The 14,967-nt window shown below is 40.0% G+C and overlaps 1 protein-coding gene across 1 annotated transcript in view; it reads left to right on the top strand.

Moving 5' to 3' along the window:
* NUFIP1 (nuclear fragile X mental retardation protein interacting protein 1) overlaps positions 1 to 14,967 on the top strand; it is a 39,164-nt gene that overhangs the window by 5,986 nt on the left and 18,211 nt on the right. The window contains exons 5-6 of the mRNA XM_006757184.2: positions 5 to 81; positions 12,324 to 12,416. Of these exons, the coding sequence (XP_006757247.2) occupies positions 5 to 81; positions 12,324 to 12,416 (170 nt within the window). The remainder of the gene's footprint in view (positions 1 to 4; positions 82 to 12,323; positions 12,417 to 14,967) is intronic.

The following is a 14,967-nucleotide window of genomic DNA, read 5'->3' as shown; positions in this document are numbered from 1 at the left end:
CTAGATGCATGTTCCTGGTATGAAGAAGATCAAGTTAGATACTCCAGAGGAGATTGCAAGATGGAGAGAAGAAAGAAGAAAGTGAGTAAAGAGCTTAGAACTAGTGAAATAACTTTCTTTTACTGTGGGTAAGGCTGAGTACTTAAAAATAATGACTTTGCTCACGCTTCTGCTTCTAGAAAATCGTACCTCCTCTCTCTCAAGTTCTGCTCATTGCTTTAGCCCAGCTGAAATCCTGCTACTTTGGGGATAGTTTTCCTCATCTGTCTGCAAGAATATCTTGCCCTTCTTTGAATAAGGTATCTGGTAGCTGCTCTGCCTCTTAGCTTAGACAAGCTATATTGTGCTCCTATTGATGAACTTTGCATATGTATCTTTTTAAAAAATGATTTATAGGCCCTAGCTCCGTGGTCGGCAAACTGTGGCTCGCGAGCCACATGCGGCTCTTTGGCCCCTTGAGTGTGGCTCTTCCTAAGCCTTAGGAGTACCCTAATTAAGTTAATAACAATGTACCTACCTATATAGTTTAAAAAATTTGGCTCTCAAAAGAAATTTCAGTCGTTGTACTGTTGATATTTGGCTCTGTTGACTAATGAGTTTGTCGACCACTGCCCTAGCTGATTTGGCTCAGTGGATAGAGCATTGGCCTGTGGACTGGGGGGTCCCGGGTTCGATTCCAGTCAAAGGCATATGCCCAGGTTGCGGGCATGGTCCCCAGTGGGGGGGGCATGCAGGAGGTGGCCAGTTGATGATTCTCTCTCATCATTGGTGTTTCTATCTTTCTCTCCCCCCTCTATCTTCCTCTCTAAAATCAATAAAAAGATATTTTTTTAAAAAATGACTTATAGGCTTTACAAATGTAAGAACTATCTTTTACATGGTTGCTTATACTCCATAGTGCCATAAGATATAAGGGATCTTACAAATGTTGAGATATATAAATGGAGCTTGGAAATATTTTTATGATGTGTATACTTCTATTTTGGTACATATAAGTAAGTGGTTGGAGAAATCTTGCTGAGACTTTTTGTTGTTGTTGTTAATCTTCACCTGAAGTTATTTTTCCTATTGATTTCTTAAAGAATGGCAGAGAGGGAGAAAACGTGAGAGAAGGAGAGACAGAGAGAGACAAAGAGAAACATTGATGTGAGAGAGACACATCTATTGTTTGCCTCTTGCATGTGCCCCGATTAGGCCAGGGATCAAACCTGCAACCCAGATATGTGCCCTTGACTGGGAATCAAACCCATGATCCTTTGGTGCAAAGGGCGGACACTCTAACCACTGAGCAACATGTTAAATTCATGTTTTAAACTATACTTTTGTTATTTTTAAAGAAATTGGGCAGAAGAGAGCCCATGAATTCATTTTGTTTGGAAGTATATTACAGCTCATTTAGACACCATGAGCAAAGCTCGCCCTCCTGAGTTAAAAAAATGTATAGACGAGAATTTATCATTGAAATCAAATGGTGGCAGACATGTCCAAGGAATATTGCGGGAATTTGATTCCTTTAGGAATCTTGTGATAGATTAATGTGTGGAGATGGCAACAAAACAATACTGGAATGGTGGTAATATGAGAAAATGTTAGAAGTCTTGGAACGTGTATAAAGAATGGCTATATTCACCAGAGAAATCAGCTGCTTCCACATGTTCCCTCTCCACAGCACTTGTTTTATTACAATGTAAAAATTGAGTCCTGTCCATTTTCACATTGAACTTTGGTTAAACTTTTGTATTGGTCAAAAGAAAAAAATAGAAATTGGGCAGAAATGTGTTTATCTGATTAATAGTTATGGTTGTAAATTAGTAATATAACTAATACTAATTAAATGGCTGTGGTTTTGAACATTAAATTCTCACTACATTAGACAATCATTGAGACAAATCAAATTGATTGTATTTGAATGCAGTACTTTCTAAAGTAGCTTTCCCCATAGGTGTGTGAACTATGCCCCCTTGTGGTGTTGTGCAACTAGTGCTTTAATGGGAAAAAAATCTGTTAGAGAAACTGCGGAATTTTAAGATGCAAACTAGCTTGGGTATCATGGGTTTATATAAAGTCCCTGATAGAAGACTAATTTGATTTTCTAATGTTAGTGAAAAATCTCAGCAAACCTTGCATGTATGTTACATTATGAAATCTTTGAATATTTTCTTGACAATAGTTTATCTTGAAAATTAGAGGTAAACATTCAGTATTTGGATTTGTGTGAGTTTTTTCCTCCCTATATCAGGGAAATTTTCTGTTACTATTTTTTCAAACAGGTTTTCTATTCCTTGCTCAGTTTCCTCTCCTTCTGGTACCCCTATTATTCAGATGTTGTTTCGTTTAGCATTGTCCCAGAGTTCTCTTAGGCTCTCCTCCTGCTTTTTAATTTTTTTTTCTAGAAGCTGTTCTGTTTGGGGATTTTTTTCTACCTTGTCTTCTCCCTCGCTGATGCGGTCCTCTGCTTCTTCTAGTCTACTGTTGATGCTTTTTATTGAGTTCTTTATAGCAGTGACGTCATTTTTCATTTCTTCTTGGTTTCTCTTCATTTCCTCTTGGTTCTTCTTCATTTCCTCTCGGTTCCTACACATATTGTTGAATGGGTCTTCCATTCTTTTCATCCGCCTTATGGCCATTTCTCTGAATTCTTTCTCTGACAGGTTACTTGCCTCCATTGCCTCCATTTCGTTTACTTCCTTTTCTGATGATGCCTGTTTTTCTTTCATATTTGGGTTGGTTCTTTGTTTCACCATGATTTCTCTTCTCAGGGTGTTTGGTTGTGTAGTTCTCTCTCTGCTGCGCTGATTCAAAGGCACAAAGTACAACACAAGGCACAACGTACAAGGCACCGAACTAAATGCATTCACGATATTAATAACCCCAAATAAAGGTGACCCCCCGAGCGAAGAGAATTAGGGGATAAAGAAGAAAAAAGAGAAAAAGATTAAAGAGAAAAATAAAAAACAAAAAGGAGTGCCGAAATGAGGTTGGGAAAAGGGAGAGAAGAAAAAAACAGAGACAAAAAAAAAAAGTAAGAGAATGAAATAGAGGTGGGGAAGAGGCTATTTGTATGGGGAGAAAAGTCCAAGAGAACCGCAACCAGTCTCAATGAACTCCAGCAGCAGATCCCTGGAGACTAATGCAAACTACAAACAACCACCAATATCAAGCAAGGCAAGGGAAAACAGAAGCACGAAAATAACCAGGTAAAGAAAAAGTAAGCAAAACAGAAAAATGAAAATAAAAAACGAAACAATTTCCCACACAAGCATAAAAAACCCCAATATACTCAAAATCAAGCAAACACTAGCAAAACGACAGAGAGAGAGAAAAAAATATTGGACAGTGAAGAAAGATAAGAGAGAGGTGTATATGGATTTAGAGTGAGGGATTGGAAATTAGATATATAAGTAGGGTGAAATTTAGACAGTGGGTAGAAAGAAGGAATAGGGAAAATCCAAAGCAGGAATAGGGTAAGAGAAATAGGACAACAAACGGGGAAAAGTGAGGAAGAGAGTTTTGGCTTAAGGGGAAATGTGAGATAGAGAGAAATGATGCTAAAGGAACGATGAAAATAGAGTGTAGAACACTAATCCCAAAATAAAATAAAGAAAAATAAAAAAAATAATAAAATAGGTTCTTAATGAAATGGTGAAAAAAGAATTAAAATATATATATATATAAAAATATTCGGAAGTGAAGGTGCTTCAGATCTTCCACTCTTCTTTTTGGCACGCCTTAGTCCTGCCAGGCATTCAGGGGAGTGTTGAACTTCCCTGCGATACACTGTCCCTCCGTGCAGTAAACCACAGACCTGATTTTAAGGCAGGTTGTATTTGTTTACCAGACTGCCTTTATTTGTGATCACAGAAGAGACAGTTCGTGGCTCTGCCTCTGGGTGGCAGTGTGTCTGGATTGACCTCTGAGGCTATAAGTCCTCTCTATCAGTAGGGTTTTTTTTTTTCTCTATGGTATTTGGAACTGATTTGGGAAAGACCACTGCCCAGAGCTGGTTCTTTAATTGTTACTGCCCACTGTTTCCCAGGCTCCTCAAAAAGAACTTTCCCCTACAGGCTCTGCGAATGCCCCCAACTGGGGAATCCCATGCACTGGGTTTAATAATCAAATGCACGGATCTAAGGGGAACTGTAACAAGAGCCTGATATGTTGTGCAAATTCGCAAGCCTCCACCTTCCAGGTCTGGGCACAGTCTCCGCGCGCAGTCTCCGCGCGCCCACTCGCCCCTGGCACCAAGCAGCTGGCAGATTGGCAAAGTCCAAGGCTGCTTTTTTACAACCAGTCCAGCTATGGGCTTATTTTTAGCGTTCCCTTCTGCCAGCAGCCCTGTGGGGCCCGTTCCCCACTCGCGGGTCACGCTGGTCCCAACGGCTGCGGACCCTGTGGGGCGCAGATTTTGCCCCGCGCGCACGCGAGCTCGGTCCTCTCTCCAACCCGAATTGCAAACCGCACCTTTAGGGGAAGTCTAACCTTTCCGTGAGAAGAAGCAGTGCTCGTCTGAGTTCACGCAGTCACGCTGCTTGAGATCCCTTGTTTCCAGGTTAGTAGCTGGTCTCTGGATGCCGGCAACAACCACCCAAGATGGCGCAGTCTCCGCTGCTTAGCTGGCGCACCAAGAGAGGTTTCAGCCGCAGTCTCCAACCGTCCTTTTTTTCCTGGGGGTTCTCGGTCTTTCCTAGCTGCAGACAGTCTCTCAGCTGAAAATCCTCTGCCTATTCGGGCTGTATGTTACCCGTTTCAGCTGCTCACCCTTATCTGCTCCAGGACAAGGCACAGGACACGTCCGTTTATACCTCTGCCATTTTCCCTCCCCCTCAACATTCAGTATTTGGAAAGGCAAAGATTTTACTATATATGGCCAACGTCACTGAAAGTAGATAGGTGTAGACTTTTACCTTGAATACTCTCACTCATGAGATGTAGGATAATTGTACATGATGTGCCCATGAGATTATAGACAACTGGAGCATTTTTAAATTTAGCCATCTATCTATATAAAAGCCTAAGTGATCATCGCAACCGAATGGATGACCAAACAGGCTGTGTGAAGTGACCAGGCTGGCAGGAGGGTTAGTGAGGGATGACCAAACTACCGAGCAGCAGGCTGCGTGGGGCCACCAGGCCGGCAGGGGGGTTAGTGAGGGGCTACCAAACAAAGCCATGATGGCGGGGGCCAAAGCAGAGGTGGTTAGGGGCAATCGGGCCAGCAGGGGAGAATGGTTAGGGGTGATCAGGCCATCAGGGGAGAGCAGTTAGGGGCAATCAGGCTGGCAGGGGAGAGCGATTAGGGGTAATCAGGCCAGCAGGGGAGAGTGGTTAGGGGCGATCAGGCAGGCAGGCAGGTTAGTGGTTAGGTCCAGGATTGTGAGAGGGATGTCCGAAGGCTCCTGGATTGGAGAGGGTGCAGGCTGGGCTGAGGGGACCCCCCCCCCCATGCACAAATTTCATGCACCAGGCCTTTAGTGTAGGGATAATAATGTCTGGTCAAGGGATACTTGGAGTCTCTGGAAGGCAGGTCATCAATTTATTTTGAAAGGTTTGTAAGAGGTCTAGTTCCTGCCCCCTCCTCTCCATTTATTTTAAGGTATGTTATACATACAGTGAAACTCCCCTCTTGAATGCATAGTTCTGACAAATGTGTATATCTGTATAATCATCACAGTGAAGATAAAGAATAGTATTCTCTCACCCCAAAACATTCCCTTATTGCCTTTGTGGTTGACTTCTCCCCCAACCTTCAGTCCTTGGCTACCACTGATCTGTTTTCTGTTCTTATTTGTATTTTTGCAGAACATTATATAAATGATATCATACTGTCTGTAGCTTTTGAATTTGTCTTTTTCACTTAGCACAGTGCATTTGAGATTCATTTCTGTTGTTGCATGTAGCAGTAGGTCATTCCTTTCTATCACTATTGTTCTGTCCCATATGGGTGTCACATATATGAATATACCACAGTTTGTTTATCCATTTCCCAGTTGAGGAACATTTAGGATGTTTCCAGTATTTGATGATTACGAATAAAGCTTTCACAAACTGATGTTCATATTTTTGTTTAGAGCGTGGGTTTTTATTTGACTTAGGTAAATACCTAGGAGTTGTATTGGTTGGTCATATGATAAGCATATTGAATTTTATAAGAAACTGCCAAAGCTTTTAGGAGGTGAAGTTTAAAATCAAGATATGCCTAGTTAGGCACGGAAAGCATTCACATTACATAGGATGGCTAGGATGCAGTGGTACTTGTATCAGTTAAGATTGTGCTCCAATAAATGGAACAGCAGCCTTACTACTGTGGCTTAGACAAAGATGTTTATTTTCCCCAAGTAGAAAAAGTCCAGAGCTACTGTTGCTGCTCAGCAGCACCATTAGGCACAGTCTCTTTCTTGTTACTCCTTAGTAGGTGGTTTCATTTTCACGTCCACCAGGAATTTCCACATATCCAAATATTAAGCCCACTTTCTAGGCAGAAAGAAGAGAAAAAGACAAAAGGCACCCATAACCCAGTTTGCCCCTATTCATTAGGAAAACAATAGCTTTGTTTTTAGCTCCAACCAGGAGACTTCCATGTAGCTCTCATTGAAGTAGGTTGCTTCGCCACCTTTAGTGACAGCAAAGTTGATGGAATATTCCCAAACAAAGAAAAGGAGAGAAGAGGGAGTAGCATTTTTCTAAGTGCTTGATGGGATTGTTGAATTTTAAAACTCTAGGACAGCGGTTCTCAACCTGTGGGTCGAGACCCCTTTGGGGTCGAACGACCCTTTCACAGGGATCACCTAAGACCATCGGAGAACGCATATATAATTAGACATTGTTTTTGTGATTAATCACTATGCTTTAATTATGTTCAATTTGTAACTGAAATTGGGGGTCACCACAACATGAGGAACTGTATTAAAGGGTCGTGGCATTAGGAAGGTTGAGAACCACTGCTCTAAGAGATACTTGAAAGCAGCTCTATTCTGAATAAGTGATAGATGAGCAAGTGTTTAGTATGCTTATTGGTGATTCTTTCTGTGTAGGATAGGTGGGGGTAGAGGGGAGAGAGACTAGTTGTAGTTTCTGGAATGTACCGTATTTGCCGGCGTATAAGACGATTTTTTGGCCCTGAAAAATATGCCTCCAAGTGGGGAGTCGTCTTATACGCCAGGTACACTTCAGATAGACTGCCCATAGTGCTTGCCCCGTGCCATAGTGGCCTCCCGATGCCCGCCCACTTCATCCACATACCGGTTCAGGCATCAGCAGCGCTGCTGGGTGTATGCTCGGCAGTTATGCGATTTTGCTGTTATGCGATTTTACCACACTCCCAAAATCGCACACAGCCGACCATACACCCAGTATGATAGCGTAAAATCGCGAATCACGATACCATACTGGGTGTATGGTTGGCTGTGTGCGATTTTGCGAGTGTGGTAAATTCGGGTTACCGTATATTTCTTTCCATATGCATTGAAGATTCGCGATTTTGCGCTATCATGGTGCCTGTTAGAATGTTGAAGAGCTCGCACTTGCGCACTAGTGAGGTCCCAGGGAGCTGTTGTGGGCTGCTTGCCTGTGTTCCTGAGAAGCATCTACGGTACCAGTCTATAGAGTGTGTTTTCTTTAGTGAATTACCGGTATGTTTACCGGTAATAAACTTGCACTGTTTTATGTATATGTTTGATTACATACAGCCTTGTGACAGTTTTCCTGCATGTCATAAGCATTTGAATATAAATTAAAATGTTAAAATCAAATCTGATATTGTTTTACCTTTTATTTGGTGTGTGGAAGGTGTGCGGAAGAGGGGGTAGTCTTATACGGCGAGTATATAACAAACTCTGTATTTTGAGTGGAAATGTTAGGGGGTCGTCTTATACGCCGGCAAATACGGTAATCTGAAGGTATCACTATGATAGTGAACAGAGTAACTTGGAAGAAGACAGGGCAGCACCTAGGAGTAAATAAGGAGGTTACAGATTTGTGAAATTATAAAATGCTTAAAGAAAATGAGGATGACAATTTTGGATGAAGTTTACTTATACCTATAATATTGCTTTCTAACAAAGTGTTCTGAAATTGTCTTTTGGTGCTTGCCGAATTCATCTGAAGTTCTTCCATATCTTGTTTTTCCACTTGCTCTTTAACATAGTCAGAAATTATTTATAGAAGTGTACTTTATTAGTAAAAAGTATGATAAACATTTCTTTTGGCATATTTGATAGATTTCTCAAAAATACACTAATATTCTCTCCACTAGCAATTTGTTTTTTTAAATATATTTTATTGATTTTTTACAGAGAGGAAGGGAGAAGGAGAAGGATAGAGAGTTAGAAACATCGATGAGAGAGAAACATTGATCAGCTGCCTCCTGCACACCTCCTACTGGGGATGTGCCTGCAACCAAGGTACATGCCCTTGACCGGAATCGAACCTGGGACCTTTCAGTCCGCAGGCCGACGCTCTATCCTCTGAGCCAAACCGGCTACTAGCAGTTTTTTAAAAAACTATTATGAAAATATATTTATTTTTAAAATTTATATTACCCTTAATTTAAAAAAATGTTATTTGAACTAAAAAGAGTACATTTCACATTGATATGGCAGAATAGTCCTTATGTCTTGAATTTTATCTTTTTTGTTAGAGCTACATTCTTTCTGAGGAAGCCATTGTATTTTTTGACAGGCAGGAAAGAAAGACCATGTTCCACAACTCACCTGCAAAAAAAGCCAAAAACCATCCAGCTCTTAATTCCTGACCTATGAAGTAGAAATGCTGTGAGACTTGGCATTAGAAAAAATGAGTGGTAGAGGTTTATCTCCTAAGCCTCTATTTTAGAAACACTGAGACATGTTTTACAGCAGATGGGAATCCACTAGGTGGCGTAGTTTTGTGACGTTTCTTTCAGTAGTTGCTGTAGGTCAGGAGATCCTTTGAAATTGTGTCCCCAATTATTTCAGAATTCCAACAAAGGGGGCCTGCTCCGAAAGAATGCTACATTTTTTTGAAGTTCAGAAAGACTTTGAAATAAAAATATAGTTGTAGGGTTTGTGTTGAAGCAGTTGTGGGTCAGTAAGAGTAAAGAGGAATTGTGTTTTTATAGAGAACAGGATTAGAGGAGAAGTCACTAAGTGGGTGGTGATTTGGGGATAAGGAAAAGAGTTAGAGCATAATGTAACCAGAATGATGTATGCTAAAATTATGGTTGGCACAGTTTTGCCCATTTATTGACTCTAGAGCTTAAGGATTGTCACTGGAGGTGTAAAGAGAAGGTAAAGAGGTGAGATGAAATGAAGCAGGAAGAAGAGAGAAAAGGGGCATATGGTTTCAGGGCCAGTTCCTCTTGGGGTTTTGGGGAAAGGATGGAAGTACAGGAAGAAAAGAGATTTTAGCAGGTAAAAATAGAGAAACCAACTGTGAAAATACCACTTATTCCAGTGTTTATAACTTCGTAATATCCACTTTTTAACAGGAGATATTGGGCTAAGTTTTGTCTGTAATTGTGCAGTGTAAGACAGTTTGTGATATTTTTCAACAGAGATTGAATTGGTTAATTCACTTGTACTTAGGAACCTCCCCTGTGGTTCTAACTTCATCAAAGCTCCAGGCTTATCTTTATTCTTATATCTCAGTATTACATTGCAGGAGCGGATTTCTGATTGTTGTGTGTGTAACTCTGTCTTATATTTCTGTATTCCTGTTTTGGGATAATTTGCTTTCTAATACCCTTGTTTTCCTTAGTCTTTAGTCTCTAGGTTCTGTGTAAATAAGAATGGTATAAATTTGGGGCCAAGATTTTATTAATTTAAGCACTGAAAAATAGAATCTTATAGCTTTGCAAGGGATATTGAAAGACCCCTTATCTTTAGGAAAGTGATACTTGAATATGCCAGAAACAGAAAGTGAGCTTTTTAAAAAGACTTCCACCAAAGGAGTTTCCACAATTTCTTGATGTCTCATATAAGGAATTCCACATCTCACCTAAACCACTTGCTATAACAAACATTTACATTCTTTGTTGTTGAGAATCTCTTAAGTAGCATCTGCTTGTGTGTATATGGTACACTCAAGTACCGTATTTGCCGGCGTATAAGACGACTGGGCGTATAAGACGACCCCCTAACATTTCCACTCAAAATACAGAGTTTGTTATATACTCGCCGTATAAGACTACCCCCTCTTCCGCACACCTTCCATACACCAAATAAAAGCGGTATGTGGAATGAAGTGGGCGGGCATCGGGAGGCCACTATGGCACGGGGCAAGCACTATGGGCAGTCTATCTGAAGTGTACCTGGCGCATAAGACGACCCCCCACTTGGAGGCATATTTTTCAGGGCCAAAAAATCGTCTTATACGCCGGCAAATACGGTACCACATCTTATTGTTTAGCATATGGCCTAACATGTGCAGGGTCTGCAGTACTCAGAAGAAAAATGATGAGGAAACATAAGTAGTATGAATAAGTGAATTTCAGAGATATGAAGGGTGTTGAGTAGCTGTGAGTTGTATGCCTAGACACTGGGGCCTGTGAAAGTTATCACCTCTTTTCTCATTGTTTCTGCTTTTGTATATTCTCTCTTCAGATTGAAAAAGCTACCATCCTCTCTGTGAGATTGTTTATTGTCATGTATTTTCCTCTTTTAAAGGCTGCAAATAATTCCAGTTCTTTTCATCTTTCCTGAGAGGTTTTTTTTTTTTTTTTATCCTGCTAATCATTTTGAGTCCCTTCTGAATCCCTTCCAAGTTTTATTTTTCCTCAACCCTCCTTTTCAGTTTAGAAATACGAAACTGGACACAGTGCCGGGAGTTTCTAACCACTTTGGAGTATCGTGAGAGGAAGATTTCACGCTTGAACATGTGCCAGAGGCCATTTCACATAATCTTAGATTATGTTTGCTTTCCAAAAGTGTAGTCTTATGGTACTGACTGGCTGTCAGATTTTTATCTCCTTATGACCTTGATCTTTTCCTCTTATGTTTATTTATAGCTTGTGTATTCATCATCTTTTATTTATGGAGTTTATTTTTCTTAGCTGAATAGATTGCTTTGCACTGTCCTCATTGAAATTCATTGCCTTTTTTTCTCATTAGTTTACCACTTAATGTCATTTCAATTCTTATCTTCCAACGTGGCCAAACAATAGGCTTCATATTGGCTGTGTTACTCAAGTCAGTGATGCAGGTTTTAACAAAAAAATAAATAAAAAAGGAAGAGGTAGAAACAATGCCAGAATAAGATTTGTTGAAGTTTCTTAAAATTCTCTAATGAGCAGCTTGGCTGAGTGGTAGAGATCTGTTTGTGTTTTCCTCCTGTGCTTTTTATACTTGTAAGATCTACTCCTTTCACCACCAGAGTTTGGTTCCTGCATCTCTACACAACTGTGCCAAGGAACAAAGAAAGCTTTGTCAGCATTTTATCTTGCACACTGCTGTCAAACTTAATCTTAATCACTGCCTTGTACATATCTCTCCCTGTTCATAACTTGCAGTGGCTCCCCATCTCCACTGAATTAAATACAAACTTCCTAGTCTTCCATTGAAGGCACTTTTTGGCCTCAGCCTCTCTATCTGGTCTGATTGCTTGTAACTATGTTTCATGCAGAACGAACCACTTGTCATTTCCTGGATCTTTCTCACACTTTCTGAGGCCTTGGTTAGTCTGCATTGTTTGCTCTGCTTAGAACACTCAAAAGCTTTTCTTTCCGATTTCTGTCAATTAACACCATTTAAGACCAATTTCTTTCATGTTCCTTTCTTTCTGGATTTCTCTAGCTCGATATGATCTTTTCTTCCACCCTCCAATTTTTATATTCTTCGGGGTAATTACTATATTTTGCCCTTAGTTAAAGCTATTTGTGTGCTTTTCTTATCCTACCTGGTGGACTATCTTTTTTGAGAACAGTCTCTTCTTCATCATGATAACTTTGGATGTTCCTACTATATATTTGCATAACTGATTACATACTTTTTTCTACAGGTATGTACACACCAAATAGATGAATTGGACCAGTTTGAGCACAATGTGTGATATATTTGATTTAAATTTTAGTGTAAAGCTCCTTACCTACTCACAGACTGGTAACAAAATTTGTGGACTCACAGTTGGTCTACACTGTGAGTAGCATTGTTATAGTCGACTTCTTTCCCCTTAAAAGGGTTCTGGAAGGAGGAATTAAAGGTGTATATAAATTTTGTATGAAGGTTTATGTAAATTATCATTTATCGTGTTAGTCCTTAAGCCAAGATTGATAAATACAGCAATTGCTTGATAGTGTACTTAAAGTTGTGTTCTAAAAGTCTTTTTATAATTTTTTAAACTTTATTTTGTAGAAACTACCCAACTCTGGCCAATATTGAAAGGAAGAAGAAGTTAAAACTTGAAAAGGAAAAGAGAGGTGCAGTATTGACAACAACACAGTATGGGTAAGTTCCTTAAAATTGCTTGCATTCTCACTGCTTATTTTAAACATTTATACTTATAAATAAAAAAGGAACGTATACCAAAATCTTAAAATATCTACACTCCCGATTCTAAAATATTTGCTTTTGTACTCTTTTACTTAAAAATTTTTAAAATAGTAATTGCCCTATATTTGTATGGTTTTCAGAAAGATTTATAATTAATAAGTCTTTTCTGTCTTTGTCTCCCAGCTAAACAATTCTCTTTCCCAAAGACAATCCATTTTATCCTTTCACAAATATCCCATATGTATATGTATACAGCACATAGATAATAATCTTTTTTTCTTTTTTCACTCTATTCTACATCTTGGTTTTTAGCCAAATAATATACTTGTAGATTGTCCCATATTAATATATAACAGATTTCCTCATTCTTTAAGGATGTATAGGCAGCGTAAGGATATCCCATAGGGTCGTTTTTTGGTAACTATTGACAGACTCTTAAATTCTTACCAATGTTTTACTAATAAAAAGTTGCCATTATTGCTCTATACATACATTTTACATATGTGCAGGTATTTCTGAGGATGGATTCCTAGAAGTGGATTTGCTAAGTTAAAAGATATGTATATTTGTAATATTGATAGCTAACTGCCAAATATCTATCATAGAAGCTGTTCTAATTTACTCTTCTACCAGCAATGCATGAGACACCATATTTTCACTATCCCTCACCTTCATAGATTTTTTTTTCAGAATTTTTTTCATTTTATTTTTTAGTGAAATATATTTTTAATATAAGTAAAATATACAAATTTTAAATGTACAACTTGATAAATTTGTGTACACACATACGCAAACAACTATACATCTAGTAATGCATTTAGGCAATTTTGTCATTGTGTGGACATTTAAGAGTGTATTTATGCAAAGTTGAAACTATAATATTGCCTACTATACACCTAGGCTATATGGTATAGCTTATTACTCCTTGGCTACAAACCTGTACTAAATACCATAGGCAGTTGTTAACACAATGGTAAGTATTTTATGTCTAAACATAGAAAAGGTACAGGAAAATACTATATAAAAGATAAAAAATGGTATACCTGTATAGGGCACTTATTATGAGTGGAGCTTGCTGGACTAGAAGTTACTCTGTGTGGGTCAGTGAGTGAGTGGTGAGTGAATGAAAGCCTAAGCCATTACTGTATACTTATAATACTTATGAATTTATAATGTGTATAAAACAATGTATAAAACATGAGATTAAATCAAGCACAAGTGAAAATGATCAGCCAAGAGATGCAGTAAACATGATATGTATAAGGCTCTACTAATGTAACACAGTATACTGTTTTACAGCAAACGTTTTTTATAAATAGAGTGTTCTAAAATAACAAAAAGTATAGTAAAAAAAAAACAAAACAAAAAAAGTGTCATTTTTACCATTCTTTTGTGTGTAATTTCAAAATAACTTTGTGAGATTCATTTATATTATGTGTAGCTATAAATTTTTTATTTTTATGGCTGTGTAAAACTCAATTGTGAGAATATATATCTTCTCACTGTTAGACATTTGGATTGTCTCCAGTTTGGGCTTTATGAATAAAGCTGCTATGAACATTCTTTTACATGTTTTTTGTTGATGTAAAAAAAAAACAAAAACACACACACACACACACACACACACATACACACATACACATACTAGAGGCCCGGTGCATGAAATTCATGCACTGGGCGAGAGAGGGGGGTCCCTCAGCCTGACCTGTGCCCTTTCACAGTCTGGGACCCCTTGGGGGATGACTGCCTGCTGGCTTAGGCCCAGTTCCCCCAGGACCTAAGCTGGCAGTCAGACATCCCTCTCGCAGTCCAGGACTCCTCGCTCCTTACCGCCCGCCTGCTCGCTGCTCCTTACCACTTGGCTCGCTGTTCCTTAGCGCTGCCGCGGAGGCTCCCGCTACCACCACTGTGCTTGCCAGACATGAGCCTGGTTTCTGGCTAAGTGGCGCTCCCCCGTGGGAACGCACTGACCACCAAGGGGCAGCTCCTGAGCGTCTGCCCTCTGGTGGTCAGTGTGCATCATAGCAACCAGTCGTTCAGCCAGTCGTTTGGCCAGTCGATCGACTGTGTGGTCAATTTGCATATTAGGGTTTTATTATATAGTACTAGAGGCCCAATGCATGAAATTCATGCAAGATTAAGGCCGTCCTTCCCCCGGCTGCCGGCACTCGCTTCCCTCTGGCACCCTGGATCCAACCTTCCCTTGGGATGCCGGCAGGCAGCTGGGACCCGGGCTTCCCTCCCAGCCCCGGCTTCGTCTGGAAGGATGTCTGGTCTAATTAGTATATTAAGCTTTTATTATTATAGACTAGAGGCCCGGTGCACAAAAATTTGTGCACTCGGGGGGGTGGGGGGGTCCCTCAGCCTGGCCTGTGCCCTCTCGCAGTCTGGGACCCTCGGGAGATTAACGACCTGCTGGCTTAGGTCTGCTCCCGGGTGGCAGAGGGCAGGCCCAATCCCTAGGTGCAGCCCCTGGTCGGGCTCAGAGCAGGGCCGATTGGGGAGT

This window comes from Myotis davidii, unplaced genomic scaffold (genome assembly GCF_000327345.1).
Source record: "Myotis davidii unplaced genomic scaffold, ASM32734v1 scaffold533, whole genome shotgun sequence".
In the NCBI taxonomy this organism is placed as follows: domain Eukaryota; kingdom Metazoa; phylum Chordata; class Mammalia; order Chiroptera; family Vespertilionidae; genus Myotis; species Myotis davidii.
Note: the sequence above shows the minus strand (reverse complement) of the source record. Positions and strands in the feature narration are given on the sequence as shown.